The sequence below is a fragment of the Musca vetustissima genome, unplaced genomic scaffold, assembly GCF_032173495.1.
Source record: "Musca vetustissima isolate MV318-11 ecotype Yass unplaced genomic scaffold, APGP_CSIRO_Mvet_v1 utg6314, whole genome shotgun sequence".
Lineage (NCBI taxonomy): Eukaryota > Metazoa > Arthropoda > Insecta > Diptera > Muscidae > Musca > Musca vetustissima.
This window is the reverse complement of record NW_026877741.1, coordinates 123,323-143,840: the sequence shown is the minus strand read 5'-3', so window position 1 is coordinate 143,840 and position 20,518 is coordinate 123,323. Positions and strand designations below refer to the sequence as shown.

The following is a 20,518-nucleotide window of genomic DNA, read 5'->3' as shown; positions in this document are numbered from 1 at the left end:
TTTTAGTGAAAATTTAAGAAAAATCGAAAGAAAATTTTTTTAGAAAAAAAAATTTTAATTAAAGAAAATATTTAATTTTATAAAAATAATAATTTTTTAATAATTCTCCGCATTGGAAAAAAGTGCCAAAAAATTTACCTGTGAAAATCAAAAATTTATCTCCCAACGAAATTCGGTTAAAAGATCAGGAACCACCAACACCCATGTGAAAGTGAAAAAAAAAAACAAAGAAAAGTGGAGCACATTTTTTCGGTGATTTTATTTTTTTCAAAACGTGCCCAGATTGCTGATCGTTTGAAAAAGAAAAATATACAAAAAATTAATTTAATTTTAAATTTTTTAAATTAAAATTTTCGAAAGAAAAATAAAATAAATTTTCGAAAAGAAAAAAATTTTGTGAAAAGTGAAATAAAAGAGAAAATAGCAAGAAAAAGCAGAAAATGCTAGAAAAATGTATTGTTCGTGTGATAAGTTGATGACACATATTTCACTTGTTTTGACCGCATTCCTGCTGTTTTATTTCATCTGCCTGCCACCCCATCTCAATCAAGTGGAAGCCTCGGCCGAGGATGAAGCGTAAGTTGAACTCAATGTCATTCGCAATACAACACAACAATGCTCTTGAAGAAGAAGACAGAAAACAAAAACAACAACACCTAGTGTTTTGGGTCATGATAACCGCCGAACAGACACACACACCATGATAATACTCCATGTGTATCCCCATATACCCCTCAAGGGAGGTGTGATGCGTTGTCACATCACAAGCCTCTTTGCATTAACCCCGGCGGGAGATAATAATGTACCTCTTGTTGCTATACTTTGTTGTTGTTGCACTTGTTTTTCATTGATGTCATTCGGCAACAACAACAACAAGACGATGAAAAATGAAAAAAAAAACAAAAATAAAAAACAACTAGAAAGTCCTTTGAGGACACTATTGTCTTCTCATGTTGTTGTTGTTGTAATTTCTGTTATTTACATTATTACCTCCTGAACCTTGTGTGTGTGTATGTTAGAATGTGAGGGAGTGTGTGTGTATCGGGACCTTTGTATTTAATTAAATTTTAGCATTGTTAACAAGATAATAAAATTTGTTAGACTAGTGAGTAAGGAGGAGGGTAGTATACACAGTTGGGTAATTTTTGGGGTGGTGTATGGTGGGAAAGGTCGTGGATATTTTTGTCATTCGTCATTGTGTCATTTTTTGGGTTTCTGTTTTTGGAAACATTAGGAAAATGAGTAGTGATGACAGTTTGAATCTTCGAAGGATGGAGCAACACCTTCCGGTTTTCTTGGAAAGCAACACCCGCAATGCATTTGGGAAATGTAGAGGGAGATATTTGTATTCTTTTATTAGAATATTCTGCAGGAGGTGATGACAAATAATATTTTTATGTCGAAAATGAAATTATAATTGGGTCCATAGTTAATTTTCAAGATATGTTGGGAATCATTGCTGGATATATTAACGTATATATTTCAATCCGTCTGTCCATATGGTACAGAACTTCGATGCCGTGCGCCGTTAGGCGTATTTCCGCCTGTGGCTCAGCCACTGTGAGGTGGGCCAAATGGCAGGTACTCACAAAAATTTCTCCAGATAATGTCCATATGTCCATTTATTTTATAATGACGATAAAATTTGGCACTCTTCTGGCTACGAGACGAGCCCTATTGAATTTCGTAAAAATCAATTAAATTTTAATACCTATAGGTCCCATATATAATATTATCCGATTTAATGTCATTGCTACAACAAAGATGCAAATTTCGTTAAATATGCAAATTTTACACAAAACAAACCAATGGGAAAGTTCTCAGCGGAAATGGCGCCCAACGGGGAAATTCATATAAAATATCTATCTTATTTCCCCCGAAGTGAATGCAATAGTAACATTTTTCGAAGCATAGTTTTTTTGTTTAATTTGCAATATTTTAATGGATTCTTTTTTCTTTGGAAGTGGCGCCCAACCAGGGGACCGATTATCAGTTTCGTATATTGGAAAGAATGAACGGCGCCTCATAAAGGAAAATCATATTCTAATTTTTAGATTCATAGAGCTTGTTTTGAAGAAGTTATGTGCAAATTAATGAAAATGGCGCCCAACATTTTAAAAACATATTGGTTATTTTAAATAAAATATAAAATAGTTTTAATAAATCATGTGTTTGCATCAATTTTTAACATGTAAGTTATAATTATATTCTAAAAACAACGCTCGACAGAAATGGCGCCCAACGGGGAAATTCGTATAAAATATGCATCTTATTTGCCTCGAAGTGAATATTATAGTAAAATTTTTAGAGGCATAGTTTTTTTTGTTCAATTTGCAATATTTATTTATTTATTTAATTTTTTTTCTTCAAGTGCCGCCCAACTTGCGGAAAGAGAATCTATTTTTTTTTATTTAGAAAAGAATGAAGGGCACCTCATAAAGGGAAACCATATGCAAATTTTCATATCTATTGAGCTCGTTTTGGAGAAGTTATGAGCAATTTAATGAAAATGGCGCCCAATATGGTGCTCCATATAATGCAATAAAATATTATGCTTAAAATTTTTGACTATTTTAAATGAAACCTGTGTTTGAATCAATAATCGCAATAATTTCATGGTTTCGTTTTTTCCTTTTTGAAGTAGCGCCCAACTAGAGCCATAGTGTCATATTTATTAAGCTCGTTGTAAAGAAGTTATGTGCAAACTAATGAAAATGGCGCCCAACATGGACAAAAAAATATTTCTTTAAAATGTACAAGCTATTAAAAAAATTTCGCGATGTTCGAGCCATAATTGCGGCCTCTTGAGCGACTAAAATAAAAATTAAGCATGTGGTCCATTTCATCGCCTAAATATTAACCGATCATTGGCCATTGGCCAGAACCCATTCTACATGCAAAATTTCGTGAAGATTGATCCATAACTGTGGCCTGTATCGTGTTTAAAAATTATAATGGGAAGACGGACGGACACACATGTTTAGATCGACTCAGCTAGTCGAGATATGACAATCGGCATACTTAAAGTTGGGTCTAGAACCAATATTTCGCGGCGTTACAAACGCTTGGGGCTGCACAAAGCTAGTTGTGTAGGGTATAAAAATACCATCCGGCAGAAATAGTTTATTTTTTGTCAGTGGCGCCCAACTTAAGGTCAGAGTTCCATTTTTTTAATTTTGAAAACAATAAGGGGCACCTCATAAAAGGAAACCATAAAGCCAACAGACTCAATAGTAAAATTACATGAATTGGTTTCAACCTCCATGTTCGCCAGATACAACCGCGGGTAATGTTTCTAAATTCCGCTGTAACAATAAAATGATTGACCATATTTTAGGCTCTCCAAATAACCTAAGTGATAAATAAAAACACAACAATTGAAATAGTTTCAGTCGTTGTGGCCGACAGATTAATTCTCTCAGTCTGTGGTTTGCGGAAATCTTCGGAATTACACACAGGTTTCATTATTGTTTTTACAAAGTGATTTCGGATTTAATGTTGTTATCGTTCGCTCTAGCCGCCAGACAGGCAGGCAGACGGACATTTGTAAATCGACTCCAAATTGCCTGAAAAGGATTTGGTCCAAATAAAAATTGGGTCTAATTTTTTTTAAGAAACAAGGAGGAGATTCAATATTTAACAGAGTGTATTACCGGACAGGTATTCTCAGCCTGCAGGCACATTTACACAAGATTGAGTGCATGGAAAAGCTGCATGTGTGGATCGTGTGGTGGAGACAACGATACGTTAGAACATTTCCTATACAACTACCTTCGAACCCAATTCTTTGGAAATTATACAATTCAAGAAATACCCGACCCAAAGGAATTGTGCACGGTAAAGACTGAAGGGCTGCACTAACAACACATAAATCGCAAAAGCTTAGAGAGGCAAAATCCGAAAATGTGTCCATCTAACTTCCTTGCCTTTCTAGAGCGCACACGAGGCCTTTTCACTGGGTTAAATGTATGTCCTATGTGGTGGGATATGTGTGGTGGTGTAAAGCACTTCTCTATTCATCCTAACCTCATGCGCAAATTTTGTCACTTTTCACACAAAAGTTTTGGTCCACGTGACCTGCAAAATACTGGCCCATTTTCTTCAAAAGAAAAATCATGTTTATTCTGTTGCGAAATAACATACCCCATTCCGTGATGTTCGGGTCATAATCTTGGTCTCTACAGACGGACGGAAACACATGTCTAGATCAACTCAACAAGTCATTATCGGAACAATCCAGGAACAAAAATTTGCAGTGTTATATACTCTTTGGGGCCACTTTAAGTAATAATACTCCGATACATACAGGTCCATATTTATGTATAGCCCTCATTATAGATAATATTGTGGTAATTAGCTAATATTCCAACCGAATGATGTCTGTGCAACAACCGTAAAAGACGTCTGTGCAGGAAATGTTCAATTGGTCCATGTTTTCATTGACCTCCATAGAAAGATTCCGCCCTTATTTCAAGTATTTTGATAGTCTTAGGATAGTTCGAACCGAAGAGACTGTAATTTGGCATTCTGTGTTCTTAGTAGGTTCACATAATATTTTCCTTATAAGTCCGTGTTTTCACATAGGACATAATGGCCTCGCACATTTTTGGTATATATGTAAGTTGAATGTCCCAGTTTCCTGTGCGCAATGCGGGTTTTCGTTTTCCTAGCGGATAATAATGGATCCATTTTTTAAAATAAACCACATATAATTTTTAGGTAGTTTAAATGTTCAGCTCATGGTAAAGTAAAGAATATATTTTTTTTAAAGAATATTTTTCAACAAGACGTCGATTATTTTTTTAAAGAATATTTTTTCAATAACAATATGGGGTGTGGATTTTTTAAAGAACATTTTTTCAATTTTTTTCTCAACAATGCGTGGATTTTTCAAAGAATATTTTTTCAGGGTCTCCACAAGGCGTGGATTTTTCAAAGAATATTTTTTCAGGGTCTCCACAACGCGTAGATTTTTTAAAGATTTTTTTTCATGGTCTCAACAATGCGTGGATTTTTTAATGAATATTTTTTCAGGGTCTCCACAAGGCGTGGATTTTTCAAAGAATATTTTTTCAGGGTCTCCACAAGGCGTGGATTTTTCAAAGAATATTTTTTCAGGGTCTCCACAACGCGTGGATTTTTTAAAGATTTTTTTTTTTCATGGTCTCAACAATGCGTGGATTTTTTAATGAATATTTTTTCAGGGTCTCCACAAGGCGTGGATTTTTCAAAGAATATTTTTTCAGGGTCTCCACAAGGCGTGGATTTTTCAAAGAATATTTTTTCAGGGTCTCCACAAGGCGTGGATTTTTCAAAGAATATTTTTTCAGGGTCTCCACAAGGCGTGGATTTTTCAAAGAATATTTTTTCAGGGTATCAACAATGCGTGGATTTTTTAATGAATATTTTTTCAGGGTCTCCACAAGGCGTGGATTTTTTTAAAGAATATTTTTTCAGGGCCTCAGCTAGATAAAGAAATGAAGAGGTAATTTTTTTAACGAAAACTAAATATGTGAACAAGTAATAGAGTGTCAGTCGGGATAAGATGAGAAATAAACCTATATAGCTGATAGTTGAAATAAATCTATTGCTAGAAATATAAAAGGTATTCCATGACCACACAGGGTTTCCTATTCGCTTAAATAAGGTTTACGTCCTAAGTCCATATTAAAGGTTTGATTGTATAGCCCTCACCAAGAGCTTCCATACACTGTTTCATTTATTTAGGTGATTATTGAAGATCCGGTAGTTACGTTTTTAACTGAAATGTGGCTGTGATCTTGGCATCAATTTTATTTTATAGACACTTTTTTAATATTAAGGGAACCCCACCCATTCTCGATTTTAATTTTTCAAGATTTTCAATGGGCTGGTAAATGAATACAAATGCTTGTTAAGGTTTGTAACTTTGCACATATATAATTGAAGATTTAAAAGAGAAGAAAAATAATTTACAAAAAATTGTTGTTATTTTTTTTTTTGTTGTTGTTGTTTTTTGTTATTAAAGAAAAGTCCTTATTTTTGATGGCGGGCATGATAACTCCTCACTGGAACATCGGAATCCGAAAATTCCAACGGTGTTAGAAAGAGTACATGTCTGGCTCTCGTATGAACTAGGAATATTGACTTCGCTCTAAAATTAACAAAATGGTGGACCTTTGAAAAATATTTTTGGAAAATCGCCGATTTTTTGCCAAAAACCAAGTTAAAAAAGATATGGAAGATCTTCACCGATTGGCTTTATCCTAGTTCATACGAGAGCTATACACTCCCAGAGAAACGTTGCAAAATTTGGAACCGATCGGATTATTAGTTTTTGAGTTATCGTGCCCGCCATTCGCAAAAAAATGTTTAGAGAAAAATGCGTTTAAAGTTTGAGAAGCCCTTCAGCCGTCACTTGATGCTGACACAATAAATCGGCTATATCTTCAAGAGTTCTTGAGATTTTCACTTGAAATTTTGTAGAGACATTCTTTAATCAGTGTAGATTTGACCGCGAGAATGGGTGGGGTCCCCTTAAAAGGCTAGTAGGCTTTTTCAAAAAGCCTAATTTAAATAAAATTCGAGCGATTTGGAAGGCCTATGAATGTTATCTGCAGATTCAAATCCTTTCTAGAACTTGGATACGAAAATTACTCCCAGGCTTTTATCGATCTTTTCTAAAGGGAAACCGGAAGATAATGTCCGACCAAGCTGTTTTTAGTAAAGGTAAGCTCTTAATGACACTTCATACGAGGAATAAGTCTTCACAGAAGTCTTTAGGTTTTTTCACATGTCTACCTTGTCATATCTTCAATTTTGATAAAATATGATATTTTCTCGTAATATATATAGGTGAAGCAGAGCCAGCCACTCTGTCAGTCTGGAATTAATTATACGAATTTGAATTGGGCAAAGGAAATATTAAACCAGTGAGCGGAGCAGTATAGTCGGACGGGGCCGACCATGCGATACCCTACACAACTACCACGACCTCTAACTTTCTGAGGATGTTTATTCCGAGTCTGAGTAATATTTCGTGATATTTGCCCCCCTCTTGTCCGATTAGAGGTTAACAACACCTCTTCCTTACTTTTTTTCGAATATTCAGTACAGTCCTTCTATTTACTTGTCCAGATTACCTTCACGGTGAGTTGTGTTGTGATTTTCGGATTATACTCTACTCGAAAACACACAAAAAATTATGTTTTCGGTCAATTTCATCCCAAAATTTTAATCTGATCACCACCGAAAATTGTAGGCGTTGTTCTTGACCATAACTGGAACTTCATGAAAAATTTCAAAGCCATCAGCGCGATATTTCTCCCTCTAATGTGGTAATGGGTTACTAAATAATATCTGACTACGTAAGCACCTGTAAATATTTGACTGTAACTCCCACATCTGAGTATATACATCACTATATTTGGTATCAATTTAAAGGCCAACCACTCCTCTTGGATATGCTATCAACTCCTGGGGTCTACATCCTCCAGGAGTAAATATATATGCCATAGAATACAAATTTTGTCATTTTTCACACAAAAGTCAGGGTCCATTTGACCCGCTAAATATTGACCGATCTTTATCAAAACATGCATGCTTATTCTCTGGCCCAATCCCCTTCTCCATGCAAAAATTCGCGGTATTTGGGCCATAATTGCGGCCTCTGGAGCGACAAGAAAAACCGACAAAAATTTAGTATTTGGTCCATTTCATCCCCTTAATATTAACCGATCTTTTCCAAAAACAATAGGGGTCTTCATTGGCCAGAACCCATCCTACATGCAAAATTTCGTGAAGATTGGTCCATAACTGTGGCCTGTATCGTGTTTACAAATTATAATGGACAGACGGACGGACGGACGGACGGACACACATGTCTAGATCGACTCAGCTAGTCGAGATATGACGATCGGTATACTTAAAGGTGGGTCTAGGACCAATATTTCGCGGCGTTACAAACATTTGGGGCTGCACAAAGCTATAATACCCTGACAACATAGATGTGTAGGGTATAAAAAGTTGTCGTTATGATTTCAAACGAAAAACTCCTATCATGGATTTGGATTGACATTTATTTTATTTTAGAGACACTTTTTAATTAAATAAATATGTTGGTCACCGTTCACACCATGAAACCTATTATAAATCTACATAATCCTAATTCGCAAAAGATACCTTCGAATTATAAATATATAAAATATATATAATATCTTTTTGTGTATATTTTGATGAACTAACTTTAAAATAAACTATTTTTGAGTAGTCTTTCTTTTTATGACCCATTTGTTTATCGGCTACAAGAAACAACAACAAAAGGCATTTAAATTTAATTTATTATGAATTACTTAAACGAAAATTTGTGTTTTGTATTTTTATTTCGAATTTTCCCTAATTTTTTGTTAGACGAAAAAAGTAAATCCCTTGATTCAGACAATTCAATTTGCCATTGTTTCGTTCTATTTCATTTAATGTTTTTACAAGAAAGCAAAAAACGCTAAAAGACGCATCAAAAGCGTTTACACAAACAATTTGTTAACATCTTCGTCTCGAACTACGACGAGAATGTGTGTCTACAAAGCACACACATGTGTGTATGTCTGTATGCATATATATAGAGAAATAGCGCGACCAACAAATATTTCACTTAATGTATATTGTATTTAAAAAACAAATAGTCAAATAGACGGACGGACGGACGATCAGACAAACAAACATACATGCATACGTATTTAAAATGAATTTTTGAATTGGAAACAAACAGAAGCGGCAGTAGCATCATCAAATATGACTAGAATCCCAAAATGAATAGATAAAAAAAAAAACAATTCAAAACACAGACATTATTGAAAGAGTGACCATTTAATGGCAGAGAATGGCATCAACAAAGATCGAGGCATTTGTAGGCGATCTTTAAGTACCCTTTCCTTGATTTCGTCGGGTAAATAAACTTTATTGAAAAATATGTGTATGGGATGTAGTTTTTCCCATTTTGTTTATGGCATAATAAAAAAAAACAAAAAATATTATTTTTATTTATTTCATCTATAAAACCATGGGTAATATATAATTTTTATAATCATATTTTTATAATCATATTTTTATAATCATAATATTTTATAATCATAATATTTGATAGATTACCACATATAGACAGTGGGACCTGAACAAAATATTTTTAGGGACCCACATAAAGATTTTTTAAAAAAATATTTTTGAGGGCCTACATAAGGCGTGGATTTTTTAGAACATATTTTTGAGGGCCTACATAAGGCGTGGATTTTTTAAAACATATTTTTGAGGGCCTACATAAGGCGTGGATTTTTTAAAACATATTTTTGAGGGCCTACATAAGGCGTGGATTTTTTAAAACATATTTTTGAGGGCCTACATAAGGCGTGGATTTTTTAAAACATATTTTTGAGGGCCTACATAAGGCGTGGATTTTTTAAAACATATTTTTGAGGGCCTACATAAGGCGTGGATTTTTTAAAACATATTTTTGAGGGCCTACATAAGGCGTGGATTTTTTAAAACATATTTTTGAGGGCCTACATAAGGCGTGGATTTTTTAAAACATATTTTTGAGGGCCTACATAAGGCGTGGATTTTTTAAAACATATTTTTGATATTTGACTGACTGATTTAACGATTCATCAACGCCCAGACAAAACGTCGGAAACTACAATCTTGAAATTTCGGTGAGGGTCACTCTTGGTCCAAAGGTGACAGATAAGGCTGGGTTTTTGGAAATACGTACTAAAATGGTACGAAAAGTACTAAATGTGATACTATTTGTATTTGGCGAACCGGTAGAGCTAGAACTCCTATATTTTAGATAAGGGTAACTGATGGAGTGTTCAACAGACATAGCAAAGGGGTTTTTCCGACTTTCGAACTATAAGTATGCGAAAAGTACTAAAATGTACTAAACTTGGTACAATTTCATGGAATGTGAATGGTTGGAGCTAAAAACTTGAAATTTGGAACCCGAATTAAGGTTTAGAAGTATGGTCGATATAAGGAGGTGATTTTGAAATCGTGTACTCATGTATACGAAAAGTACTATATGGTACTATATATATGGTACAATTTTTAATTGGATGTACAAATAGAGGTGGAATCCTGAAATTTAAAATTAAGATTACCGCCGGAGAGTAGGATTAGAATATGTACGTAGTCATGGAAATTTTGTACTTATGTGTACGAAAGTGTACTAAATCGTACTATAATTGGTACAATTTGGATTGTGGGTGAACCGATAGAGCGGGAACAATGAAATTTGGAGTCAGGATCACTGCAGGGGCGTAGGATTGGGGTCAGGATTCAGTTTAAGCAATTTATATTCATGGGTACTAAATGGTACTAAATTTGGTACAATTTGAATTTTAGATAAACCAATAGAGCTAGAATCATAAAATTTGGAGACAGGATCACTGTTGGAGTGTAAGATTGAGATATGTAGGAAGTTTTAGAAATTTGTACAAATGTGTACTAAATTTGGTACAATTTGAATTGTGGCTGAACCGATAAAATTGGAATCCTGGAACTTTGATTTAGGATCACTGTGGGGGTTTTGGATTGAGGTATATAGGAAGTTTTGGAAATTCGTGCTACTGTGTACTAAATTTGGTACAATTTGAGTTGTGGGTGAACCGATAAAGTTAGAATCCTGAAACTTGGATTTAAGTTCACTGTGGGGTCAAGGTTTAGGTTAAGTAAGAAGTTTTGAACATTCGTACTACTGTGTACTAAATTTGGTACAATTTGAATTGTGGGTGAACCGATAGAATTAGAATCCTGAAACTTGGATTTAAGATGACTGTGGGGTGTAGGCTTGTTTTAAGTAGGAAGTTTTGGAAATTCGTACTACTATGTACTATATTTGGTACAATTTGAATTGTGGATGAACTGATAGAGTTAGAATTCTGAAAGTTGGATTTTGTATCACGGTGAGGGTGTAGGATTGAGGTATGCAGGAAGTTTTGTTGGATGGTTTAGGAGGGTACTTGTGGAAATAATATGTGCTACATGGAACTAAATTTGATCAAATTTGGATTTGGGTAAACCTTTAGAGCTTGAATCATGAAATTTGGTACTAAATGGTTCTCAAATTTAACTTATGGTCGATATTAATTTGTGGATTGTTTTTTTCTGAAATATGGCGTTTTCTGTGAAAATAAAATAATATGTTAATATATGTTTAAGTATTTCCTACTTTGGCTAACGAAGTTGCTGGCATATGCTAGTATTTTTATATTTGAATAATTATTATTTATTCCCAAAACCAGCGGGTAGGGTATTCACCTGAAAAATAACGTAATTCATAGACATAATTTCACATAATAATATAATGTATATTTTCGTTTTTTTTGTTGTTGTTGTTATTGATGCCACGAATATTGAATGAATGCAATAAATATATAAATATACATACACACATACATACATATACATATGTACACGTACGTCGAGGTACATTCATTTCAAAAATATTTACAGGGATTTGGCCGGCTCGGCCCGTTCGCGTACGTATATTTCGATTTTTCTCAATCAGTCAGAGGAAGGGAAGACGTTCCGAAACAAATAAACAACAAATAATGGAATTGCCTATATGATTCATAAAACAATAATACAATTATCAATTCAAGAGAGGAAAGGTGGGATAAATTAAAATTTTTATTGAGGAGATTATAGAAAACCCCAAATAATTAAAAAAAATTGGATTTTTTTTAAATATTTTAAAAAAATACACGCCTTTGATTACTGTCTTGTTAAAGAACGGTTGTTCTATAAGCCGAGCTTAGAAAAGATATCCAAGCGCGCTGGTCTTGTGCGCATCTCCTCCTCTTGTGCGCATCTCCTCTACTTGGTCTTTCCATCTGATTCGTGCCCTTCCCCTTCTACGGGAACCATCAGTAGGCTCGTTTTTTATGACTTTTGAGCTGGGGCATTCTCATTCATTCGCACAACATGAAATAGCCATCGTAGTCGCTCAATACGACTGACTATGTCGATGTCCGCGTATAAATTGTAAAGCTCGTGGTTCATTCGACGCAGATCGGCCAGTAGATCTTTCGGAGAATTTTTTACTTTCAAACAACCCAAGAACTGCCTTATCTGCTAGCGCAAGTACCCATGCTTCAGAACCATATAACAGCACGGGTAGTATCAGCGTCTTGTAAAGTGCGAGTTTGGTCTGGCGGGAGGTGGCCTTGTTTCTAAACTGCTTACTTTGACCATAGTAGCATCTGTTGGCCATCACAATCCTTCTGCGAATTTCAAAACTGATGTCATTCGTTTTATTTATGGCGGCACCAAGGTATATATAAAAAACTTTAACTACCTCGAACCTGTAGTTCTCAAGTTCCACCATTGGACCGAGTCTACTGTACATTTTGCGCGTTGATACCATCAGCTTGGTCTTCTCGCCGTTTACTGCCAGAACCACTTTGGCAGACACATTCTTAATTTGTTCAAATGTGGCTGTTACCGCTCGCAATGTTCGACCCATTATGTCGATGTCATCGGCGTAGGCGAGTAAAATGTGTTGTTTGGTGTATAGAGTGCTATTTCTGTTCACCTTTGCGTCTCGTATGACCTTTTCCAGCAGGATGTTAAAAAGATCACACGACAAACTGTCACCTTGTCTGAATCCTCGTTCGGTATTCAAGGGCTCCCAGAGGTCCTTTCCGACTTCAACTGCTGATCTTGTGCCAGTTAAAGTTATCCTACATAGCCAAATTAATTTTTGAAGGAATGCCGAACGTAGACATGGCTTTAAACACCTCTGAACGGATAGGCCTGTCGAATGCGGCTTTATAGGCGACGAATAGGTGGAATGTATCGATGTGTTTTTCGTGAGTTTTTTTTTCCAGAATTTGACGCAGAGTGAAAATTTGGTCAATGGTGGATTTGCCAGATCTGAAGCCGCATTGGTATGGTCCAAAAATGTTATTGACCATTAGCTTCAATCGTTCACACAGCACACTGGATAGCACTTTATATGCGATGGGAAGGAGACTTATTCTTCTATAGTTGCCACATATCGTCTTGTCTCCTTTTTTGTGCACGGGACACAGGATGCTGAAGTTCCAATCATTGGGCACGCATTGTTCTAGCCAAATTGTACTAATCAGCTGGTGCATGCTCCTTATCAGCATCTGTCCACAAGTCTTGAATAGTCCGGCTTGTAACCCATCGGCACCTGCTGCTTTATTATTCTTCAGCCGATTGATTGTTATTCTGACTTCATCTTGGCTGGGTGGTATACACTCACTACCGTCATCTATTATTGGTTCTGGGGTATCCTTTTCACCGCTACTATTTGATACCAGAAGTTTTTCAAAATGCTCCTTCCAGATCCTCAACACGCTGTCTGTGTCTGTCACCAGTTATCCTTCTTCATCTCTACACGAGGATGTACCATCACCATCACGGTTTGGTGTTTTACTCGTGGGTAAAATTTCGGGACTTCATTCTGAGTCCTGTGCATCTCGATTTGCTCACACTCACGTTGTTCTAGTTCTTTCTTCTTTTTTGATGAAAACTCGTTTCTCCTCTCTCCTTTTCTCCCGATAATTCTCCATCACATTACGTGGTGCTACTGTCTGCAGGGTTGCCCAATACGCTGCGTTTTTCACATCAGTAGCATTACGACACTCCTGATCGTACCATGGGTTTCATGGTGGTGGTTTTTAGTACCCAAGTGTTGTTTTTACTGCAGTTTGTAGGGAGTGGGCAATTCTTTGCGTCGTCTATCACAACATGATCAATTTGATTTCTCGTTGCTTGATCAGGAGAAATCCAGGTGGCCAGGTATGTATATCGAGATCTGAATCTGGTGCTGTTAACTATCATGTTTTTGGCTGCCGCGAAGTAAATCAACCTCATGCCGTTGTTGGATGTTTCTTCGTGGAGGCTGTATTTTTCCACAGTGGGACCAAAAATATTTTCCCATCCGATTTTGGCATTAAAATCTCCTAGCATAATTTTAATGTCATGGCCAGGGCTGCGATCATATGCTGTTTCTAGGCGCTCATAAAATATGTCTTTGGTCTGGTCATCTTTGTCTTCGGTCGGAGCATGGGCGCAAATAAGTCTGATGTAGAAGAACTTCGCTTTTATGCGGATTATAGAAATTCGCTCATCTACTGGAGTGAATCTGGAGACGAGGTCTTTTATTCTCCTGTTAACAATATATCCGCAGTCAAAGTCATGTCTAGTTTCATGGCAGCTATAATACGGGGCGTAATCATCTGATTTACTTACGGCCTAGTCCCTTTCCATCGCATTTCCTGTAAGGAGTACATCCGCCAAGGCGAAATCTGCGTCTGTTATCTACAATGTGCGCCCATTCCAAGTGCAGATTCGCAGATCCTAGTCCTTTATACGTTTGCAGGGGTCGTCAACATTAGGGGGGTTTGGTTTTTGTTTTCGTTGCTTTTTCATAGGTGTGGGCAACTAACCCAAAGCCTCAACCCATTTTTTATAGTTCTTATGAGTGAACTCGCGGCATATATTAGTTGGCTACCCCAGGTGACACCGCTTGGAAGTCAGTGTCCACAATTGAGATGAAAGAGGCACCAAGTTAAGCCTGGGCTTCGCCATGTTAAAGCCAATCAGAGCCGTTGCTAGGTATCTATCATCCCCTATGGCACCCCACGCCTTTTTATAGATGCCTTAAAAATATTTAAAAAAATCCGCGACTATAAAATACCTTAGAAAAAAATGTTTTAAAAAAATCTCGTCTTTGGAATATGTCAAGAAATCTCCCGCATATTTGTTATCAGTGCCACTGATTTCCTTTCATCAGATAACAGATGTCATTGACAGAACACACATCTGAAATCTTTGTTCAACATTTTGTAAAAATTCAATAAAATTGATTAAAACATCAAAAACAAAAATAAGATATACTTGTTGAGATCCTCCACTGGTCATCATCATCATCGGCAGTCTCATATGTCAAAGAAGAAAAAAAATTAAGATAGCCACCTTGTGGGTGCCCAGTTAACTGCAGCGACAGCAGCATCAGTTCTATTGAAAGAAAATGAAAAAAAAAATCATACAAGAAATAGGAGGGGGAGGGGAAAGGGGAAAGAAAAACACCCATCAAAAAAGTCGGAAACAATGCGATGCCATGTTCTTCTACAAATTCTCAATTTTTGCATCAGCTATCAAATGCTGGTGATGATAAATACTTTAGCTGGGATATACACAGACACACACACCTACTCACACATGCATAGGAATATGACCAAAAAGTGTGAAAATACTGCACACACATGTCTACTCAAATATAATTAAGGTATGGATGTGTGTGAATGTGAATTGTCAAAATTATGTCCATTCAAAACAAAACAAAAAACAAAATTAAAAAAAAAACATCAAAAAGGAATATCCGAATGTCAGATTATACCCATAACTAGTGATGAAGGTCCAAAGGAAGCAAGAAATACAAATGACATTTAAAGAGAAATATAAACAATTTTAAATAAAAAATAACGAGAGAGATCCATACAGAGAGAAAATTCGTAACGAGTAGAAAATGCTTAGCAAAACATAAAAACCAATAATTAGTTTCTAGTTGGGAAATTTTGAAAAGAAAAACAGAGAAAGGAAAACAAAAAAGGAAAACCGAGAACATAAACAATTGACGCTAAGAAGAAAACGATGGCAAGAATGTGTTGTGCAAATAAAAATAAAACAACACAACACTCTCACAAATGATGAACACGTGCATTGCTACTCCAAGAGAAAAAGGGGGAGAGGAAGAAGACAGAAGAGGCATACACAGTGAGTGCAAGTTTGGTCAGGTTGGGGTGGCGTATAACAAACAAAAAAACAACTTGTTGCTCATTCGCATTCATCAACGACTACTTTGCCGAGTATAGAAAGGCTTGTCATCATCGTCGTCGCCGTCGTTGTGATTGCAATGGTGTGAGTGTGTGCGTGGGTATTTTGTTTTTATATACATATTTTTATTTAATATTAGTGGCATTGTTTTGGTGTTAATGACATGGTTGCTGCTGACTCTTCTCAACATCCAAAAACAAAAAAATAAAATAGGAGAATAAATAGATGTGTGGTAGCGTGCTAATTGTTTAGAATTATTTCAAAGTGGGTCAAATGCATGGATGACATGTTTATTTTTAAGTTTTTTGTTGTTTTTCTAAACAATATTTTGTTTGGAGAACTAGCAGAAAATAACAAAACATGGTGTTTTGGAGGAAACAATTGAATGGGAATGCAATTTTGAAATACTTAGTTTCAACTACAATGGACTATAAATTATTACAAAATGTATTGAAGTCTAGAATTTTCTATATATGGAAGACCTATAGAATTTTAAGAACAGGAGATTTCCATTTTCAAATTATACAAAATTGTTCCAATCGGACAAACATTGGGCCTTGAGTGCACAATTTACATATAATCGGAAGAAAAAATATATAAATCTGCTATATCTAAATCTGAACTGATTTTCACGGAACTTAACAAACGTCATTCTAGATTCAACTCAGTACACTATGCCAAATTTCGTGCAAATTGAAGGAAATATAGGGTCTTTGGTACATAATTTACATAAAATCAGACGAAAATATATATGAGAGTTATATCCAAATCAGGAGCGATCAGTACGCTATGCCAAATTTCGTGCAAATCGAACAATATATATAGCGGCTTTGGTTCACCATTTACATAAAATCGGACGAAAATATATATGGAAGCTATATCTAAATCTGAACCGATTTTCACGAAACTTAACATACAGCGTAAATCAGTACGCTATGCAAAATTTCGCGCAAATCGAAACATTTATCAACTTTGATTCACCATTTACATAAAATCGGACGAAGATATATATGGGAGCTATATCTAAATCGGAACCGATTTTCACGAAACTTTACACACAGCGTAATTCAGAACCATTTACATAAAATCGGACGAAGATATATATGGGAGCTATATCTAAATCGGAACCGATTTTCACGAAACTTTACACACAGCGTAATTCAGAACGCTATGCCAAATTTCGTACAAATCGAAAAATATTTAGGGTCATTGGTACATAATTTACATAAAATTCGACGAAATTATATATGGGAGCAATATCTAAATCTGAAGCGACTTTCACGAAACGTAGCTCACATTATTCCGGACCCACTTCAGTATCCTATGTCAAATTTTGTACAAATTGAAGAAAATATAAATATACCCTATGCTAAATTTCGTGCAAATTGAAGGAGATATAGGGCCGACGAAAATATATATGGGAGCTATATCCAAATCTGAACCGATTTTCACAAAACTTAGCACACATCATTCTAGACTTCATTCAGTACGCCTCACCAAATTTCGTGCAAATCGATGATATATATGGACTTTAGTGTCCCATTTACATAAAACCGTAAAAAAAATATATAAGGCAGCTATATCTAAATCTGAACCGATTTTCACTTTATTTAACATGGACAGACGTACGGACATGCCTAAATCGACCAAGAAAGTGATTCTATGCGTATTTTCAAAAAGAACCCTGTGGCTAACTCGTTTTCATTTTGCCTGTATAATTAATTAACAATTAAAAAATAAGAACTTGTAAAAAGGTCGTTAAATTCTTTCGATCCGAACTTATTATAACCTCGATTTGTACATTAGGGCCAAGTCAAAACAAGGATTTTTATCATCTGAGAATATGAGAAGTTCCGAATTAAAGGATATGAAAATTACAGATTGAACAATCTCGGCAAGGAGTTCAAAACACCTCAAAAGGGGGCGGGACGAATGTATGCTAAACATGGGTCTATATTGAAATATTCTGTAATGATGTATTCATTCTACAAAAATAAAAGAGTAAAGTGATTGACTGACTTGACGATTTATCAATGCCCAGAAGAAACCGCGGAAGTTGGAATCTTGAAAATTTGAGGTGAGGATAACTCTTAGCCCGAAAGTGCCCGAAGCACAAAAAATAGTAAAAATCTACTAAATATGGAACCATTTGTTTTTGGCGAACCGATAGAGCTCTCATATTTTGAATGAGGGTCACTGATAAAGTGTAAGAAAATTAAAAGTACCCGAAAAGTACTAAAATGTGCTACATTTGGAATTCCATAGCATGTGAACGGATAGAATGAAATTTTGAATGCGAACAAAAGCTGAGTAGTAGGATCTATATAAGGAGTTGATTTTCTAAGAATGTACTAACGAAAAGTATACGAAAAGTACTAAAAAATACTCATGTTGGTACAATTTGAAATTGAAAAATAAGACTTCTATATGTAGTGTTGATATATAGTCGTATTATGTAGGTAGTTTTGAAAATTCGATTAGGATTAGGGTATGTAGAAAGTATTGTAAATTTCTACTAATGCTCACTAAATTGTACTATAAGGGCAAAAGATGCTCCGATATCAAACATTTTCTACCAAGATGTTTCTCTATCTCCAAGAACCCGGACAGTGGAATTACAATCACTTCGTTAGGAAAATGTGGCTAAAACAAAAACGTATCAATAATATGCCGTACCTTTATATAATGTAGGGACTATGTCAAAACATGAATCTACATTCAAAATGTTATTTAAAGATGTTTCCCAACATCATAGAACTTAGAATGCTAAATGACAGCCACTTCGGTTGAAAAATATGGGTAAAACGTTGAAAATTCTCAAAATGGACGGGAACTATGTAATAGATCAGCTACATATGTCAAATCATGGACATATATCAAAAAATCTTTAAATATATTTTCCATCCTACGATAACCCAACCACTTCGATGGGGAAATGCGGCCAAAAATTAGCAGAACATTGATATGGAAAACATGGACCTATATCAAATATTTTCTGCAACAATGATTATTTCCTACCTCTCAAAAACCTAGAATATCCAATAAAGGCATCTTCGATGGAAAAATACGGATAAAACCCACAAAATACCGATATTTTGGCGAGACCTATGTTAAAAAATATGACGGGCCCATTATATGGGGTCTGTGGTTATATGGGAGCTATACCAAAACGTGGACTGATATCACTCATTTTCAATAATACAATAGTAAATGATGAGACCTCTATCGTAATTTCAACAGACATCTAATAATACGTTCCAGAAATCGTTCGCATCAGCCAACCAGCAAGAAAGACAGATATTTTTATTTCCAATCGTAGGGATAGAAATTTGATATTTTGAGTTCTCATTCTCCTACCAAAAACTAATAATATTGCTCCATTTTTTAAGCAAGCCGCCCCTTATAGGGTTAACTTCAAGCCTCGGTATTTTTGGGGAGCTTTGGCACGTTTTTAAGGGGACCCTCCATTCTCGGTTTCAAAAAAATTAATTTAGTATTTTGATTTAATTCGAATCTACACTAATTAAAGATTGTCCCTACAAATATATAGCCGATTTATTTTGCCAGGATCAGGCGACGGCAATGGTGATTCTGTAACTTTATACGCATTTTTCTCGAAGCAGTGTTTTTACGAATGGCGGGCACGATAACTGAAAAATTAATAATCCAATCGGTTCCAAATTTTGACACGTTTCTCTGCGAGTGTACAGCTATCGTACGAACTAGGATAAAGCCAATCAGTCGAGAATTTCCTTATTTTTTAACTTAGTTTGTGGTAAAAGAAATATGCGATTTTCAAAAATATTTTTTTAAATGTCCGCAATTTTGTTGATTTTTGAGCAAAGCCAATAATCCTAGTTCCTACGAGAGATTATTTGAGGAGTTCGGGCTCACTTTTCATTTACATTGGCTGAAACTAAGACTTTTGGATTTTTATTGAGCAGAAAATCTTTTTTCCAAAAAATATTAATATTGGTCCACTTTTTCAGGTAGCCTTCTCCCACAGGGTTACTTTCAAAAATTCGATAATTCGGGGAGCGTGGGCACACTTTTTATTCAAATTGGCTGTAATTAGGCATTTTGGATTCTCAGTGGGTAGAACATATTCCTACCAAAATTATGAATATGGGTCCACTTTTTCGGATAGCCCTCCCATAAGGATACCTGAAATTTTTCGATTAATTCGGGAGATTGGGCACATTTATCATTCAAATTGGCTACAATTTTGTATTTCGGGGTATCATCGGATAGAATATCCTCCTACCAAAAATTACAAATATCGGACCACTTTTTCGGGTAGCCCTCCCATAAGGATACCTTAAAAATTTCGATAATTTCGAGAGGTTAGGCACATTTTTCATTCAAATTGTCTGTAATTTGGTATATTTAGTTCTGATTTTGTAATAAATCTTCTTACCGAAAATTACCAATATTGGTTCACTTTTTAGGGTAGCCCCCATATAGGGGTACCTTCGAAATTTTGATATTGGATACGCTTTTCATTCAATTTGGCTGTAATTTCGTATTTTGGGTTCTCATTGGATAAAAAATATGCCTACCAAAAATTATGAATATCGGTCCACTTTTCACGATGGCCCGCTTACAAGGTTATATTCAAAATTTAGATACTTTGGGGACTTTGGACACGCTTTTCATTCAAATTGGCTATACATTAGTA

At 35.4% G+C, this 20,518-nt stretch overlaps 1 protein-coding gene across 1 annotated transcript in view; it reads left to right on the top strand.

Moving 5' to 3' along the window:
- Positions 1-441: 441 nt before the first annotated feature.
- The window catches only part of LOC133322428 (voltage-dependent calcium channel subunit alpha-2/delta-3), a 29,982-nt gene continuing 9,905 nt past the window's right edge, over positions 442-20,518 (top strand). The window contains exon 1 of the mRNA XM_061531424.1: positions 442-576. Within this exon, the coding sequence (XP_061387408.1) occupies positions 452-576 (125 nt within the window). The 5' untranslated portion in view covers positions 442-451. The remainder of the gene's footprint in view (positions 577-20,518) is intronic.